Source organism: Puma concolor, chromosome B2 (assembly GCF_028749965.1).
Source record: "Puma concolor isolate L17-30 chromosome B2, mPumCon1.1.hap2, whole genome shotgun sequence".
Classification (NCBI taxonomy): Eukaryota; Metazoa; Chordata; class Mammalia; order Carnivora; family Felidae; genus Puma; species Puma concolor.
This window is the reverse complement of record NC_141671.1, coordinates 69,582,513-69,601,764: the sequence shown is the minus strand read 5'-3', so window position 1 is coordinate 69,601,764 and position 19,252 is coordinate 69,582,513. Positions and strand designations below refer to the sequence as shown.

The 19,252-nt window shown below is 36.4% G+C and overlaps 1 protein-coding gene across 9 annotated transcripts in view; it reads right to left on the bottom strand.

Moving 5' to 3' along the window:
- Nucleotides 1-19,252, bottom strand: part of MYO6 (myosin VI) — a 146,629-nt gene that overhangs the window by 83,578 nt on the left and 43,799 nt on the right. For all 9 annotated transcript variants that reach the window (XM_086707265.1, XM_086707266.1, XM_086707267.1 and 6 more), the window contains exon 2: nucleotides 3,634-3,772. In XM_086707265.1, the coding sequence (XP_086563391.1) occupies nucleotides 3,634-3,750 (117 nt within the window). In that variant the 5' untranslated portion in view covers nucleotides 3,751-3,772. The remainder of the gene's footprint in view (nucleotides 1-3,633; nucleotides 3,773-19,252) is intronic.

Here is a 19,252-nt window from a genome sequence, read left to right as displayed (position 1 = left end):
AGAAGAGGTTCCAGAAAGTCAGAAAATGGAGAAGTGGAAGACAACAAAATCTTAGAATGGAAAGGTTAAGAGCAGGAGTAAAAGGCCAGTAATGAGTCCTAAAATATAGTTTCCCTCCCTCCTTCATCCCCCAGTTACCACCAGCCCTCATCTTCTCTCCTTTACTGCCTTCTTTCTCAATAAGAAAGAAAATTTGTTTCATTAAAGCAATTGTTTTCTTTTACAGGGAGGATGCTTTTTCTCCTCCTATCAAGGGAAGATCACATAACAAAGCACACACTAATCACCAGCAGTAAACATGTACCACACATCAAACACAGCACATCAAGCTCCAATGACCAAATGGACAAATACGTTTCTGCATTTGAGAAGATTATAGTCTAGTAGGGAGGGACAGAGAAATGTAAACAAACATTTCTGATAAAACATTACAGGCAGCTAAGAATTTTTACCACTCCTCGTAAGAAGTAATCAACAGTAAATTCTACTGCATACGAGGAGGAGGAAGAGATCGGGCATCTGTGGAAAAAATTCATAAAGGAGGTGACCTCAATCAGAATCTTGAGAAATAAATAGTATTTGCTAAGTAAAAAACTATGGAAAGTGGCATTCCAAGTAAAATGAGTACTGTGAGCAAGGACACTAAGCACCCAAAACCATCTGGTTCATGGTGAGGGCTTGATAAACACTGGAGAGGAAGAATGGAAGAAAAGGAGGAACAGACACACTAGAAATAAGCAGATGGCAGGAGTATGAGGAGGAAATGGTTGGTTGATAAAAGATAAGACTAGCAAAGTAGAGAGAGAAAGAAAATGTAGACCCTTAATAAGCCATATATTGAGGGCTTTAGCTTGAAGTCCAGTCTGCTGCAAATAGGGAACATGAAATCGATTTAGAGGTTCAAGACAGCATTTTTAACAGAATAAAATATATTAGAAAACATCAGAATGCATCAGTAATAATGTTTCATTCATGAATATGCATTCACATGCACAATACTACTCCCTGACATGTATAATCTCTTTCTTATAAATACACACACATAAAACACACATATCAAATGCAATGTAAAATCTATTTCTTAATATTGGTCACAATCAGAAAATTTTAAAAGCCATTACTATCATCAAAGACATGTTTCCCACTAGAGCCAATCACACCCTCTTCCATTCTTTCTACTATATCAGCAAACAGATCTACTGGACTTGTCCATCACTTTATGCACTTAATTCCCTAATATTCAAAAGATGATGATCTCTCTACCAGGAATTACCTAAGTAAAAGATTGCTTCTCTTATGGATCTTTTTAACTGTATGATTATTATGTCATTTTATAACTTATTAAGACCCTGCTCAGAGAGTAGGGAAAAAAATCAAAGTTAGAAGCAATCCCTGTGAATTTGTTAACCTCCAAAACATTTTTACGGAAAGAAGCTTCTTCATTTATAGAATAACCTACAGATCCATAAGCTTTCATAACTCCACATTTTAAATCTTCAGTGTTTTTATTGGTTCTCTATGTGTACCTCATTAATACTAATAAGGCACAGTTGGAAGCACATAAGATATTTAAAATATGAAAAAGCATATATTCATAAATCAAGTTTCCTCTATGACTGAATTGAATTATTTTGTGGATATAACAAAATATATATAGCAGAATATACCTAGAAAATAATACTTTTCATTTCATTGCAGCCTTTTCATTTACTGTGCTTATGAAATACATTAAACAAAAATGAAAAAAGACTTTGAAGGATAATGAAAGGCTCACTAAATTTCTATCCCTCCCTAAATATACTACTTTGACATACTGATCATTTTGAATTAAACGGCTCTTGAGAAACAGCAGGTGAAAGAATGCCACTGTCACCCTCCTTTTTATCCCTGAAATCAGGACATAAAATTCCTATGTGAAAAGTGACCTCCCTGTACCAGGAAGAAAGAAGAGAAAGGGAATCAAGGCCAAGAGAAATCTATAACTTAGTCATACTAACTCTTATCTTCCTAATTACTTCACCACAATGTACTACCCTTAGCCCAAACCCCGTTTGTCTTATCAATTCTTCACAAATTTTTTTGTTTCTTTGTCAAAAAGGTATAAAACCTTTCTCCTCTGGTCACTTCTTTGGATCTTCATTCTCTTGTGAAGGTTCCCAAGTACATGTAAAAATTTAATAAAAATGGTATGCTTTTTAACAGTGACTCTGTCTTATGTCAGTTGATCCTTAGGTCCAGCCAGGGACCTGAAAGGGTAGAGGAAAATTTTCCTTCCCCTACAATTTCAAATACATGAAAATAATTGAACTTATTTCTTAACCCTTTCATTCTCTGAACATGTATGGCATTGTAAGTACAAAGAGGTCCTTGGTTAATAAGAAGAAAAACTAGAAACACTTTGTGTTTTCTTGCCTGAGAGCATCTTTAATTGGCCTCCTCTAACATGGCACATTATATATTATGCATTTAGGTTCCTGGGTTGTTTACAGTAACAGAATAGTTTTCTCTGTGAAAAGACCTCATGAGAGATCCACCTTGTTTTTCTAAGGTTCCCAGAAGGATGGCAGTCATATGGCATTAGTTAACCATGTATCAGTAGAATATAAATTATTCACGAACATTCTCAAAGTCTAAAGTAAACAGAAATGACATCAACAAATTTAATTTAGTAAGAGGTGTTTAACAGTATTTATTAAACTGAAAATTGTTAAGTTCTCCCACAAAGGCAGACCTTACAGTCCCCATGAAGACCAAAGAGACTCCAGATCACTTTTTCCCCAAACTCCCATTTTGTAATACTGTCTAGTCTATGTCTAGGCATAAAAAGAAATAGGGGCGCCTGGGTGGCTCAGTCAATTAAGCATCTGACTTTGGCTCAGGTCATGTTCTCAAGGTTCTCATGGGTTCAAGGCCCATGTCAGGCTCTGTGCTGACAGCTCAGAGCCTGGAACCTGCTTTGGATTCTGTGTCTCCCTCTCTTTCTGCCCCTTCCCTACTCATGCTCTGACTCTATCTCTCAAAAATAAATAAACATTGAAAAAAAAAACAAAAAAGAAAATAAACAGATGCCATGTGTACAAAATTAAAGTATGCTTTTATGTTTTAAAAACTATCATTATAACAAAAAGCTATCATTATAACACAATAATAATAGGTATGTTTAAGACTTAAGTATCTATACTTAATAGAATATGCTCTATTAAGTATCTAATCTCATGCTAATAAATTTAAGTAAATAAAAAGCTTAAGAAAATCATCTAGAAGCTAATGCAAAAAACAAAATTTGGTAAAATAATCCCATTCACTTTTCATACTTTTGTAATATATTGACTACATCACAGACATATTAATAACTTGAGCAATATAAGGAATAAAAATGTTACTGTTCATATTTTATTATATAACTATTTCTTAAAAATGATATGAAAGGCTCACTAGATTTGTCTGATTTTATGATAGGATCCCATTTTTCCCCTACGATATAAAACAATAAATAACTCACTAGAAAACTAAGATTCACTTACCAGAAAATTGTTTTCCCTTATACTGAGCTAGGAATATCTATTTCATTAAGAAGGGACACACCTATAGAAAAAAAAAAATCAAATTTTGAAATCTTTCTGAGAAACTCACCTTGCCTTTTTGGTTCAAGGGTTCAATGGTTAAGCTGTCAGGGCCAATATCTACAATATTGCCCATTTGAAATCCATCTGTAGGGTGTGGCGCCCAAACGGGCTTTCCATCCTCCATTTTTGAAGGGAGTATCTATTTTCTGTTTGAAAGGAACAAATAAAACAACATGAATAACTTTGGAAATAAAAAATAAATACTTTTTTAGAAAGCTAACATGTGGATTGCAATTCATAGAAACACATGTCTGACCCTATCACAGGTAAACCCCACCCCCTTTCATCTTGTGGCTGCACCCTGACCCTTTTTATCCACCTTTAGATAAGGACCAAGCAGAGGCTACTCAACCCTCAAGTAACACCTGCTCTGCTACTGCCTTCCTTCAATTGTGATTGCAGTGGAGTACTGCACTTTGAGAAGTACAGAAACCGAAACAGCCATAATGTTCACTTATTGCTCCAGTGTAATTTATAACAACACTTCCTTTTACTCGCTGAAGTATTCTGGATAGCACAATAAACAGTTGTCCTAGGAATAGATGTTATTGTGCGGAGTTAGCTAAGAGTTTAACAAAAGTCATTGTAGACCTAAAGGGATAAAAATGAGACGTGTGAAAGATTATCTCCTCTGGGAAAATTTCCCTGACAATCTGAAACTACAAGGATGCCTCACCCATGTTGCCCCCTATGGTATCTTCACAGTACCACTCAGCATACTGTTTTTGTTTTTCTTTTTTTACTGAGGTAAAACTTATATACAGTGAAATGTACAAATCCCATGTATACACGTTGGTGAGCTTCGACAACTAGATATACCCATCTAACAAACACTGCCATCAATATATAGAACATTTCCATATAGAACTGGAAGTTCCCTTATACCTCCTCTGGTCAAACCCTAACCCCCATAGGCATCTACTGTTCTGGTTTCTCTCATCACAGATTACTTTTTATCTTTTCTTGAACTTCACATAAATGAAATCTTATCGCTTTTGCATATGGCTTATTTGATTCAACAAAATGTTCTTGACAGTCAACCATGTTGTTGTATATACTAGCCCACTGACTGATTATACCACAATTGTTTACCTGTTGTCCTACGGATGGACATTGGGATCGTTTCCAGTTTTTGCCTATTGTGAATTCTAATGTAATTTTTCAAGTGTTCTTCTAAAGCTTCTATGCTTAGTAATCTCATATCTAATATGAGCAATCTCATATCTTTGCAATTCTGTCTTTTGAGAATATGCCAAAGGGTTCATGACATGTAAGACATTTAATTTTAATGAGCTTGGATTCTAGGAGACTAATGGGTAATCACAAATTGGCTAGTGAGTGATCCTAGATGTTCTGGTTTCATCATCTCAGTGGGAACTTATTTTTCATTACTTATCTATACTTAAAGAAAAATTGACACATGTGCCATAAACTCTCCTCTTTTGTGGCATTCTCAAATCTGGGATTTCCCCTGTGGATGTTGTCAAGTCTATTTCCTTATGAAAGTCAAGGATGTATAGTATGTAGTTCAATCAAAAAGCTAGTAACAACTGGCATGTTTGCAATGTACTTATTGGTTAATGTCTTCAATAGTGAGATGCGCTTTTCCCCATGCAGCAAAGGCTATTAGGATTATGCGTATTCCAAGTTAAGAAATTAAATGAAGATTCTCCACAGAAGTCAATCAGTAACATTGAGCAGACTTACATTACCACACCTTACATCTACACACTTTACCTAAAGAATCATATGTAGTCCCATGGCTTTAAGTACCATCTTTAGGTGAGTGATGCCCAAATTTATTGCTCTAGCCCAGAACACCAGTGAACTGAGTCCCCAGATTTTATGCGTCTAGTGGACATCTTCTCCTCACAAATATACCTAAAAGATGTAACATGATTATTATATCATTACTCTGTCCCACCACCCCAGCCTGTTCTTCCTTATCAGTTAAGGCACCAACAACACTCAGTTCAAATCAAACATGGGGTCATCCTCAATTCTTCTAGCTCCTTGCAAATCCATATCACTCCTCTAAACCTATCAAATCTACCTCCAACAGGTATCTTATTTTTACCCACTTCTCTGTTTCACCTCTGCCATCCTAGTCAAAACCAACATGGCCTTTTACTAGGACTTCTGTAATTAACTTAGCTTCCCACTGCTACTCTTGCCAATGTGCACAGATCACCAGAAATCCAACTGAAAGGTAAATCTGACCATGTCATTCCTGCTCTATCAGGGCATGAACTAGACCTCTCTGTGTTCCCAAAGCCCAACACAGAGCAGGCAACTTAATATTCACTGAGTGAATGAATGAATTGTTCACACAATTTGGGAAGAGTAAGAGGATATGGTGAACTAGGAAGAGTTGAAAGGTCTTAAAAACCTAAGCTTGAAATTAAGCTCCACCACTGTCTGACTAGCTCTTAAGCAAGTTACTTAATCTCTCTGATCATTATCTTTATCTTTACCCATAAGTGATATCACTTACCTTACAGAATTGCTATGAGGATTAAGTGACATAAAATTGAGATCACCATTCTCATGATACCCAACAGATACTAGTCACACCTCTCCCCTTATTTTCCCCAATATCCATTGTTTGAAGCTACCAGTAAATTTTGCAAAAATGGTCTTGTGACACTTTTAAATACAGAAGGACATTACAGAATAGTCATGAAATATCATTTAGGAATAATTAAATATCTGGGGGAAAAAAATCACAGCAAAGCAAAATTCCCAAAGTTCAAAAAAGAATGGCAAATTCCTTTGGACAATTGAAATTGCTTTCCTATTTGAACAATTTGCCACAACTTCCCAATTAAGATAACAGATTTAAAGGCACACATGTAATGTTGCCCCTTCATCTAATACCTAAATCTACAGTAGTGATTCTTCAAAAAAAAAAAAAAAAAAAAAAATCAATCCATAAGGATGGGAAAAAACAAAGAGGGGACAACAGCAACAATATTTGGGAAGTTGAAAATCAAATGGCTGAGAGGCAACTGACTCAGGAAACCTGAAAGGACTGAATCTCAAGTCAGGAATAGGGAAAGATGGAAGACAACCCACATTTACCCCTGAATCTCAAAAGACAGAGAACTCTACTGCGAAAATACTTCTAGAACCAAGAGTAAAAAGAGGGGGTCTAACATAAGAAAGACTAGGTGAAAGTTGTTTAAGAAAGAGATTTTCTGTCTCTCTCTGTCCCAAAAATAAATAAAAAAACGTTGAAAAAAAAAAAGGGGCGCCTGGGTGGCGCAGTCGGTTAAGCGTCCGACTTCAGCCAGGTCACGATCTCGCGGTCCGTGAGTTCGAGCCCCGCGTCGGGCTCTGGGCTGATGGCTCGGAGCCTGGAGCCTGTTTCCGATTCTGTGTCTCCCTCTCTCTCTGCCCCTCCCCCGTTCATGCTCTGTCTCTCTCTGTCCCAAAAATAAATAAAAAAACGTTGAAAAAAAAAAAAAAAAGAAAGAGATTTTCTGGGGGCGCCTGGGTGGCTCAGTCGGTTAAGCGTCCAACTTCGGCTCAGGTCATGATCTCGCAGTCCGTGAGTTCGAGCCCTGCGTCAGGCTCTGTGCTGACAGCTCAGAGCCTGGAGCCTGTTTCAGATTCTGTGTCTCCCTCTCTCTCTCTGACCTTCCCCCGTTCATGCTCTGTCTCTGTCTCAAAAATAAATAAACGTTAAAAATAAATAAATAAACAAACAAATAAATACATAAAAAGAGATTTTCTGGAGTGTGTAGGTGGCCCAGTCAGTTAAGCATCCAACTCTTGATATCAGCTCAGGTAATAATCTCACAGTTCATGACTTAGAACCACACATCGGGCTCTGCACTGACGGAGCAAAGCCTGCTTGGGATTCTCTTTCTCTGTCCCTCCCCTGCTTGCTCTCTCTCCTCTCTCTCTCTCAAAATAAATAATAAATAAGTAATTTAAAAAAAGAAAAAAGAAAGAGATTTCCTAACACCACCAACACGCACATACTTCACATCACTGGGCAAATGCCTCCCCACTCTCCCATCACTACCCCAAGAGAAGCTTAGATGTTATTCTCTGGAAAAGACCAGGTCTCTGGAAAGAGAAATGCCAGAAAGAATTAATGGTGTACATATAAAAATTGCCACTTGCTAACAAAAACCCTCTCCCTGACCAAACTTTAGTTAGGCTCTTCTGAGCCTGCTTCCTGATGAGGCCATGCAACTAGGCCTTCCATGTCTGTACTATCCTTGTTGGGCCTACATCGGCCAGTTTTAGCAAGAATCCTGATAAGCCACTTTGGAGAAATTTCCCTTCCCTTGATATCTGATTAAGTTTTTCATCCCCTACCTTTGATATATAAATCCTTAAACTGCCTTCAAGAATCCCTTATCCTTGTTGTTTTCTCTTACTTTGCATTCACTGACCCTCTCACTCTGCTCATTGGCTATAATCCCCAGCTGCCTTTTCTGTCCTCCAAGTTGAGCCTGATCTCTCTCCCCTATTTTAACATCCCTTGTTATAAACTGACTGTGTCTGTTATGGACTGAATTTTGTCATTCCCGCCTCAATTCATATTTTTTTAATATGTGAACACTAATTCGTAATATGACTATATCTGGAGATAGGGCTTTTAGGAGGTAATCAGGTTAATGACATTATAAGGGTGAGATCCTGATCCAATAGGACTGGTGGTCTTATAAAAAGAGGAAAGGAGATCTCAGATCCTGCTCCCCAACCAAGGCCATGTGAGTGCACAGCAAAATGGTGGCCATCTGAAAGCCAGAAAGACAGTCCTCACTAGAACCCAACCGTGTTGGCATCCTGATCTCAGACCTCCAGCCTCCAGAGTTGTGAAAAAATAAATTTCTATTATATAAGACATCCAATCTATAACATTCTGTTATGGCAGACCAAATAGACTAATACACTCCTACTGCAATAATCCTGAATAATCTTATCATCTTAACAAGTGTCAACATAATTTTCCTTTAATAGCATAACACTAGAAATGAATATTCACTAGAAGGTATAAAATATAAAGTTGAGGCAATTTTACAGAAAGCCAAGAAAAAAAGATAAAAAGTAGGGGGGGAGAGAAGAAAAAGAAGAGATACGAAAATGAAACACGTAAAATTATTAAGCATCAAAATACCAGGAAAAACAGACATCCTGCCCACCCCCCTCAAAAAATAGAAGGGAGAAAACTAAAATGTTGAAAGAAAATTCACCAGAACTGAAAGGCATGATTTCCTAGAGTCTAGCCAAAATGTCCATTAAGTCCTCAATACAATAACTGGGAAAACACACACACACACACACACACACACACACACACACACAATGTCCAATTTCAGACCACCAGAAATAAAGAGAAGATGCTACACACATCTAGAGAAATCAGAGAAAAAAGAAGGGAAAAAACATGGGTCATGTCCAAAGGATCATGAATCAAAATGGCTTCAGCAACACTGAAACAGGAAGTCAACAAAGCAATGCCTATAAAATTCTGAAGGAAAATTATTTCCAACTTAGAGCCCTGTACTTAGGCAAAATACTGGCCCAAACTGGAGCAGTATAACCCAAGAGGCAGCCACATTGAGCACTGTCATAAAAGACATCCACTGACCTTGGACCACATGAAGCTTAGCCCAGATTCTTATCTGAACTTGTTTTATTCTAACTCTGTACTGATGATGTACTTGTGCCTGGAGAAACTGTGGACAACTCATACCCTCCCCTATTAAATATCTTCTACTTACTATTCTAATATTCTCTTAGAATAAACCTTTTTTTTTAATAAGGTTTCACTTAATTGGGGTGTCTGAGTAGCTCAGTTGGTTAATGATCTGACTCTTTGATTTCAGCTCAGGTCATGATCTCATGGTTTGTGAGTATGAGCCTCAACTCAGTGGGGAGCCTGCTTGGGATTCTCTCTAGCCTTTTTTCTGCCCCTCCCCCACTTGTACACATGCCCACACATGCTCCCTCTCTCTCTCAAACATAAATAAAGGTTTCACTTAATTGTTTTTAGAATCCTAAATACTTATAACAAATACCTTCAGTAATGAAGTCTTACTTTTCATCCCACAACAGAAGACAAAATTATTTTGGGCATGTTACTTACTGTTTACTCCCAGAAAATCATTCAGAAAAAAAAAAAACCCATGCAATCAACATTCATACTTATTAAGGCATGTCTGCTTATGAAGAGTACTTAAAAAGACATTGAAAAAAAATTTTTTAAAGACATCCCAATTCCCAGTGCTATTATACTAGAAACCTTAAACACATTAAAGCCTGACTATATATGCATTACCCCTGGAGTTAGGTCAGCAAATTTAAAATTCTTGAAATTCCTTATGTTTTTCGGGAAAAGAATGGAAATGTTCTACAATATGCATCAACCAAAAATTATCTCGTTTTTTAGACTTAATTGACAACTGAAATTTTTTAAGTAAGCACTATAGTGATCTACAGAAGTACAGGTGACCCTTGAACAACATGGGTTTAAACTGCATGGGTCCACTTACATGTGGATTTTCAATAAATACATTGGAAAATTTTTTGGAGATTTGTAACAATTTGAAAAACCTCACAAACCACATAGCCTAGAAATGTTGAAAAATTAAGAAAAAGGTATATCATGAATGTACAAAATACAGATACTAGTCTCATAAAATTTATATATGTATTTGCCTAATTTATCATTTGCTACCATAAAATATATATAAATCTATTTTAAAAGTTGTAATTTATCAAAATTTACACACAGACCATACATGACACCATTCACAGTTGATAGAACCATAAAAAAAAAGATACAGTATTGAATCCAGTATTAGTACTGAATACCAAAAATTCAATTAGTACTGAATACCTAAAATTAACTGTAGTGCACATTATACTACTGTAATAATTTCATAGTCACCTCCTCTTGCTACTGCAATAAGCTCAAGTGCTGTGAGTACTGGCTTAAAATACCACGTGACAATCATCTCTGAGTGAACAGTTCATCTCTCCAGTATACTGTGCATCACAGTAAAAAGTTATCCTTGCAGTTCTCACTACCAATAAAGTTTTGGGAAAGTCAAAAGTTATATGCAGGAGTGCCTGGGTGGCTCAGTTGGTTAGGCATCCAACTCTTGATTTCAGCCCAGGTCATAATCTCAGTTTCATGAGTTCGAACCCCATGCCAGGCTTTGTGCCGCCCTTGCAGAGTCGGCTTGGGATTCTCTCTCTCTCTCTGCCCCTCCCCTGCTTATGTTCTCTCTGTCTCTCCCAAAATAAATAAACAAAACTTTAAAAAATTATTAAAAAAAAAAAAAAGTTAGGGGCACCTGGGTGCCACCTTCAGCTCAGGTCATGATCTCACAGCTCATGAGTTGGAGCCCTGTGTCGGGCTCTGTGCTGACACCTTGGAGTCTGGAGCCTGCTTTGGACTCTGTGTCTCCCTCTCTCTCTTCCCCTCCCCAGCTCATACTCTGTCTCTATCTCAAAAATAAATAACCATTAAAAAAAAAAAGTTATATGCAGATTTCCAACTGTGGCAGGTGGTCAGCACCCTTAACCCCCAAGTTTTTCAAGGGTCAACTGTAATCTGTAGAAGCACTAAGTAATCCATAGAAGGCAATCAGTACCCTTTCAGAGGTTATTAGCTAACTTTTCGTTTATTCTTTGTTTAAAGGTAAGAAGCATATCACCAGAAATCTCCCTGGGGAGCAAATGTATTAAAGGCTAGAGTGACAAATAATACACATCCATATTCTTCCTTCTTGACAACTCTAGTGATAATCCCAATATAACAATCCTGGGCCATAAACAGAACCGGTAGGCCCATTCCACAAACTATGAGTCATCACCTACTCCTTTACATTCAAAGATTACACTTTAAATATAGCCATGATACATAACAGTGCCTTATATTTTACTGTCTGGGGTATTAGGAATTGAGTACTAGCTAAAGGTAATTTACAGTTGTGCTAAAAGAACAAGATATCAAAAAGGAAGAAAGGAGCATTAAACAGAATATGCAGAATCCTTTTAAGTTTGCCTTCTACATTAACTTACTCCATTAATTACTTACTTAGCCTCCTATTATGTACTACATAGTTCCAGGTGCTGGAGCTATAATGGCAAGCAAAAGGACACAATCTGGCCTCATGTTGCTTTTTAATAGGAAAATAACCACCTGAATAAACCAGTAAACAAAACTGGCAAAAATCCCTGCCCTCCAGGATCTTATATCCCAGTTGGGGGTAAGAGGGTGGCATAGATGTATCAAATTTGCCTTTTAAAAAGACTACTCTTTCATCTGGCCAGGCCCTGGGCTTGCTAATGAAAATAATGTTATGTGTACCTTTGGCACACAAGCTTTAAACTGGCAGCTACTCTAATCTGTATCAGTCTATCCTGAAGGCTATTAGCTTCTCAGGTGTGCAGATACTGTGAACACTGAGCACCAGGTAACAGCTGGCCATGGCTGGTGCATTCTGTGTGTACCTAGAACAATCTTTCACTGCCCATATCAGTTCCATTACGAACGTCTTTGTACAATGAAATTCTCAAAAACATTTCAGTAGCGTTCCCTCTAGTTAGTAAGTTACCTTTGAAAAGGTCTTCCTAGAAAACATTTCCAAGTCAAGCTTGTTCTGCTAGTTGTACAAAATACAGGAATTATTTAATTGCTGTAATACTGGATTATGCATCATTAAACATTAGTACTGAAATTTATTGCTATTATCTTGCTTTATCAACAACAAACATTCATTAACAATGGGGAGAAAAAACCTACCACAAAGTCCGAACTCATGACAAAAAAATAAGAAATTATCTCAAGATAACAATATCTAAAAACTACTTCAATTTAATTAATATCTTCACTCATTTATTTTTTCAATGAATATTTACCAAGCACCTCTTACATGCCAGTCACTGTTACGGGTTTAGATATTGATGAGAAAATAAGAACTCCAACGTTTCTCAATCTACAACATTATAAGAAAGACAAGAAATGTCTAGGTCAGCTATGACACTCTGGTTTTAACAGTAGTAGGTCCAACTGATCCTGTGATCAGTCCTGATGACTGACCATCTTTACCAAAGTTATACTGTAATTCCAAATATAGCCTCAGAAAGCTTAATATACTGATTAATATTTAAAGCTAAGTCTATTACCACTTGATTCCTAGACATAGGTTTAAACACCAAAGGTAACTTCAGCTTAACTAGTATAGCTAAGATTAACTTGCAACAAAAAAAGAGGGTTAAAAAAAATTAAAAGCAGGGGTGCCTGGGTGGCTTGGTCGGTTAAGCATCTGACTTTGGCTCAAGGTCATGATCTCATGGTTCATGGGTTTGAGCCCTGCATTGGCTCTGTGCTGACAGCTCAGAGACTGGAGCCTGATTTGGATTCTGTGTCTCCCTCTCTCTCTGCCCCTCCCCCATTCATGTTCTGTCTCTCTTTCTAAAAAACTAAACATTAAAAAAATTAAAAGCAAATATTGATAAATTCATATCGTTATTAAATATTTAAAATATTTATAAAATGATTTGAAAACTGATACCATCTGGCAAATTACTCCAAATGCATATTACTATAATTATGAGAGTTGGTTATATGATTTTCTTTCAGATTTTCAGAGAAGAAATCATAAACTATACTTCAGCTATAAACTCTTACCTAAATTACTATCACAAAACAAATTTGAATTAGCCATAATTTAAACAATATATGTAGATAATCTATACTAAAATAACCTAGCCAAAATGTAGACCATTCTAGAGAAAGCTCTTGTATTCTTCAGAGACTCAATATCTCAGTTTATTTCAGAAGCTCAAAATTTCTCTTACAGATGGTAAAATACCTAAACAAGATATTAATTTATCCCAGGTGATTTAGATTTTTCATACCCCGTGACTAATCTTGTTTATTGTCCAGTGATTACATCCAGAACTTACCTGGTTTTGTACTGAGTGCTAGATTTAAAAGTTATTTCTTAAAAGTTTGTTGGTCTTTCAAAAAGGAGTTTGTAAAAGATTAAAGACTAATTCATTTTCTCCACCACAGGATAATGTTGATCTCCTATTAAGTGGTTAACGAAATTTTAACTTGGTCTTCAACCAAAAAGAAAGAAAGGCCTTTTCTTCCTGAAGGATCCTCCTGTGTTTAAAATGGCCCCATTCTGCTCAAATTGAAATATTCTACAGTTTAAATCCCAGGCCTTGAGTCAATATTAGATTTTTCAGAAACTAACAGATCTATATGTAAGCAAACCACAACCTGGATGGTACACTATTAACCAAGGTAATAAGAAGCCTGAACAATCCTGTCTTTTAAATACATCATTGACACTGTGAGCATCTTAACTCTCCTAAAATGTGCATAATAGAAGTTGATTTTCACCTACAAGCAGCAAGGTCATTTTAAGAGGTGACACTGAATCTGGGACACCTGGGTGGCTCAGCTGGTTAGGCGTCTGACTCTTGATTTCAGCTCAGGTCGTGGTCTCACGTTCGTGGGTTCAGCCCCACATCCAGCTCTGTGTTGACAGCACAGAACCTGCTTGGGATTCTCTCTCTCCCTCTCTCTTTGCCCCTCCACCATGTGTGTGCGTGCAAACGCAAGCGCGCGCTCTCTCTCTCTCTCAAAATAAATAAACTTAAAAAAAAAAAAAAAAAAGAGCTGACCCCAAGTCCAATCTAATGCAGGCCACATAGTTCTCCTGAGACAGGAATTCATTCAATGGAAAAAAAAACAAACTCAAATGCTATGACCAGGAGGAATAAACTCTGAGAGACACACAAATTAAAAAGGAAGAGTAGAAGGTGTTATTCTGTTATAATTTCTATCACTCATAAATGAGATAATAAAACCTAGGATATTCAATAAAGTTTTCATATAATCCATAACACTAAGGTTTTTTTAACATCACTAACTTGGGTTGTGTGTGCATGGGTATAGCACACAAAAACAGGAACCGAAGACAATTTTCTTCTCATAGCTGGTATGGAATTCAATTCAGTTAGCCAAGGGAAACAAAATTACTATAATGTTTCACGGACTATTCACTATTCAGCAGACATTACACTACTATAATATGTTATCTCATTTAGTTTTTACAGCTCTGGGAGGCAGCTACCATCGCCATTTGGAAACTGAGGTTTGGAAGTTTAGGCAAATTGCCCCAACAAAGACAATTAAGAAACGAGTATAGAGAGAAGATGAGAATCCTGTGTGACCCCAAGTCCAAACTTGTAATCACTGCACTACATAGCTCTGCCTAATCAAGCTTCTTGTCTGCACCACTGGTTTATATTTGTCACTAGATCTAGAAAAAGACCTGGTTGTATAATGTTATGTTGTCCTAACCTATTTTGTAATGGCATAAGAAACAAACATAATTTAAAAGATATGTAAAGACTTCATGAAAAATCTTATTACTTCTTTCATAAACACTAAAATGTTCATTATTCCTTACTTGTAATTTGGATTTGGATTTAAATTCTTTAATGTGTAGACTACAAGAAGTTCTTTTATTTCCTTCACACAAGAAATTCTTGGCTTGAGTGGTCTGTGCTAAAAGGTAAACATGATGATATGAGTACTTTTGTCTTCCAGTTAACTCTGTATTTAAATAACTAGCTGAGGGGCGCCTGGGTGGCTCAGTCGGTTAAGCATCTGACTTGATTTTGGCTCATGTCTTGATCTCATAATTCATGAGATCAAGCCCCACAATTGGCAGATTTTCAACAGGGCATACATTTTGTTTTTAACTTCTAATTAGTCATAGAGTAAATATTGCAAACTCCTCCAGACACTTGAGTTGTTGTTTTTTTTTTTAAAGCAAGTGTAATAGAATCAACAAGTTTTTTTTTTTTTTTTTACAAAATTAGTCCTCAACCAGATGACCTAGGATTAATGGGTAGAAGCCTTAGAGTCAACCACATTTTAATAATATTTTCTAACCTCTGCAGATAACAGTAATTTCACTAACTTTGAAAGAACTGAAAAATATTAATGGACTTTAGGGAACAATTTTTCTTTCTCAACTACCAACCACCAGAACAGGTAACCATCACAACAGTGAAATGTTAAGTCTCTGACAAATCCATTCTGAAACAGCTCCTATAGAAAATACTGACTGATTCACTTCATTTCACTTCTTCTCACTTTTATAATTAGAAGAACTATACCTATCTTGTGACTGTAAATATTAACTATTTGAAGTAGCAACAGAACGATGAGACTGCATAAGTACTTTAACAATATGCCTTTATACAAAATGTAATTTCTTCAGCACATAATGTCACATACTTATAGGGAACTGTTTGGAGAGAATAAAATCTCAAGGAGACTTTGCACCATGAAGTAGCATCATTACAAATACATTCTGCAAGGATTTACTGAATTCCTATTATGTGCAAGGCACAGCCTCAGAAAAAATAAATCTATTTCTCATCCTAAACAAAAAACAAAAGCACATCTTTTTCCTACAAAACAGAAACACATGTAGAAATATAAACCTAAAAATTCCTAAAATAACGAAGTTATCTCCCATTGTCATTAAAAGAATTCAAACATTATCTCTGGTGGGGGGGGGGGGGTGGTGGTGGAAGGAAATAACTAAGTGATAATATCCCAGGTACTCAAACATCTTGGGGAGAGGGGACAGTCAGGAAATAAGTGCCGTACAATGTCTCTATAAAAACTGTAAAGTGGGCAAAGTTAGTTTAAACCACCTTCTCCTTCCTTATCTTTTCTCCATCTGAAGAACACTAACTTAGGCGCAAAAACCAGGCAAAAATCAAGACATAAGGTCCCTGAGATGAAGATTCAAACCCCAAACTACAAACTTTCCTTTTTAGTTAAGTAAATTAGGGAGGAAAAAACCAAAACAAATATTTTCTTGCTTTATAAAGTCTACATTTACTTGCATTATTAATTCCCTAGGACTAATACTTTTTTAAAATGTTAATTTGAGGGGCGCCTGGGTGGCTCAGTCGGTTAAGCAACCAACTTCAGATAAGGTCGTGATCTTGTGGTTTGTGAGTTCTTGCGGTTTGTGACATTTAGCTATGTCATCATGGAAGTTTAGAGCATCCATTACGAAAGATCCTTTAAGCTTGCAGCTTAGAGGGAGAAATAAAGAGGGGTGTAAAATGATCAGGAATCTGAAAGACAGCAGTTCTGGATGGTAAAAACACTTGCTATACCTTTAAAATCCTGAAGAAAAGTAACTTTCAAGCTGGAATTCAGTGTGTGTGTGTGTGTGTGTGTGTGTGTGTGTGTGTGTGTGTGTGTGTGTGTGTGTGTGTGTGTTTAGTCTGTCATTTAAGTCTGAAGGTGGAATAAAGACCTTTTTTTTGACATGAAAAGACTTCATTATTCTATACCCAGGAGAGAGCAGTGAGGAAAGCCCTAGAATGACAGCCAGGCAGCAAGTTTACAGAGCAACCACGTAAGGAGGGGCAAGGGTAGAGGGAAGGGCAGGACCGTGTTGTAGGTTATAAAAGCCTTTTAAAATAGTCTATTTGGCTATTTAAAAAGCCTGCTCTCTTATCACTTCAATAAAAAATGTAATATGAAAGTGCATCTTTATGAAGCACTGTTAGTATTGAATGGGGCTTATGAGAAGATTGTGATTACTACTACTTTAATGTGAAAAATTAAACTGAAGGAAAAAAGCAGGCTCAAACCAAGAGTGTGAAGAAATTCTTCCTTCATGAAGAGTACTCAGTAATTCTAACAGATTCTATTCTAGGATGGTAATTCTTGTGAACTGAGACTAAATTGTAGCTGAGCTGAATTTTAATTGTTGAATAATCACTGTGTAATTAAGTCCAGAAAATGAATGAGATTATAAAAATAGTAACTGAGTACTTAAATTACTCTGACTTGAAGTTTCTGGACTCAATTGACCTTAATAACTAAGGACTTTATAAAGTCGATACTGTTAAAATTCAAGATTGGATTTTAGTGTAGGTGGAAAGCAGCAGCTTTAAAGGAAACCATTCACAGCTGCGTTGGTGGTTTAGGCGTGAAGGCAAAATGCCCAAAGTGTGGTTGCAGAGAGGGTTTTCATTGTGAGATCCACTTAAAAAAACAAAACAGTTTGCTTATTTTAAACTCTGTTTAGGGAAACAGCAGCCCTTTAACCCTGTAAATACCATTCCTTTGAGATACTGTCATGCTTTATGAGTTAGGAAGATGTGTGAAGCTTTGGATCCAGTCATCACTATTTTACATTTAAGAGTGATTAATTTTGTTTTTGAAAGTTTACTATTTGATGACTTTCTTATGTGCCTTGACAAAACCACTGTAGTTTCATAAAACACTTTTTATGAAGGATCATAATAACACATAAATTGTGTTTGTCTCAAGTCTTGCTGTGAAAATCAACAGTCCAGACAGATTTTTCTAACTCAGAAATCCCCATAATGGTGTTTATTTGGCTACTTACAAATCTTTTCATCAATATCTACTTGGACAAAAATCTACCTCTCACCTAAACTTTGCCAACTCTTAGGTAAAACTTTGTGTTTTTATCCATGTTTAGAGAATCTATTGTGTTACTCTATTTCCTTAGTTTTATTTATCCGACACATTTGTGTGAAATGCTAAGTTGAATGGCCAGCAATGAACAGATCTGATTTGAGGTATATGTACAGTCCAACAGATTATAACAATCAGAAAAATCTAGTTGCTGAACAATAACCTTAAAAGATGATTGCCATATTGAATTTGCTATGTAGTGGATTTATGAGACAGTCTCATAAATAATCATGAAATTAATAACCAGTTAACAATCTTTATAGATAAGGGATTAAATTTCTCATACAGTATTAATTTTTCTTCTAATTTTGTTTGAAACACCCAGTCAGCTACTAAAACCTACTCTGTTTATTTGTTTATTCATGCATTCAGTTATTATTTGTTGCTGTTTGGTATCTATCCCATTCTGCCATTCATTCTCTCTGATACTGCCCTAATTTTGACATGTTTTTTTCTCTCATCATACTGAATTCTTACATACTGTCTCTTCTACCAGAACATCTTTCCAGTTTAATTAGATGGCTGTTCACTGCCTGTGGAACAGAGAATTAGAGTTAAGAACCTTTACACTTTCACATGGACCTGCCTTTCCAGCTTCATCTTCCACCAAGTCTTTTTTTCTTCTTGTCCTTCACAAACTGCCCTCCAGTTTCAGTTTCACATTTTGAAATTTCTGCTTTTGCTACTTTATTTGTCTAGAATGCTACTCCCTAATTCTCTATTTGTTGAAATCCTTGGACTTTTCAGGATCAGCTTAAATTGCTTTCTCTAAAACCTAAGTTAAGTCTCCCTGGAGCTGACTTTAGTCAGGCAGCCAAAGTAATCCTGCCTAGATGTTCCCTTATAAGAGTATTTCACTTTGTCACATATTTATGTGGAACACTTTGGCCAGGGAAGAACAAAGATGTTTACCAGTGAGAGAGGGATAGGTTGACAGATTGGGGGAAAAAGCAATGCGAATACAGTAGATATCATCAATGTTTGAAATGTTCAAATTAATATATATTTTTTAATGTTTTTTTCTTATTTTTGAGAAAGACAGAGTGCGAAAGGGGGAGGGGCAGGGAGAGAAGGAGACACAGAATCCGAAGCA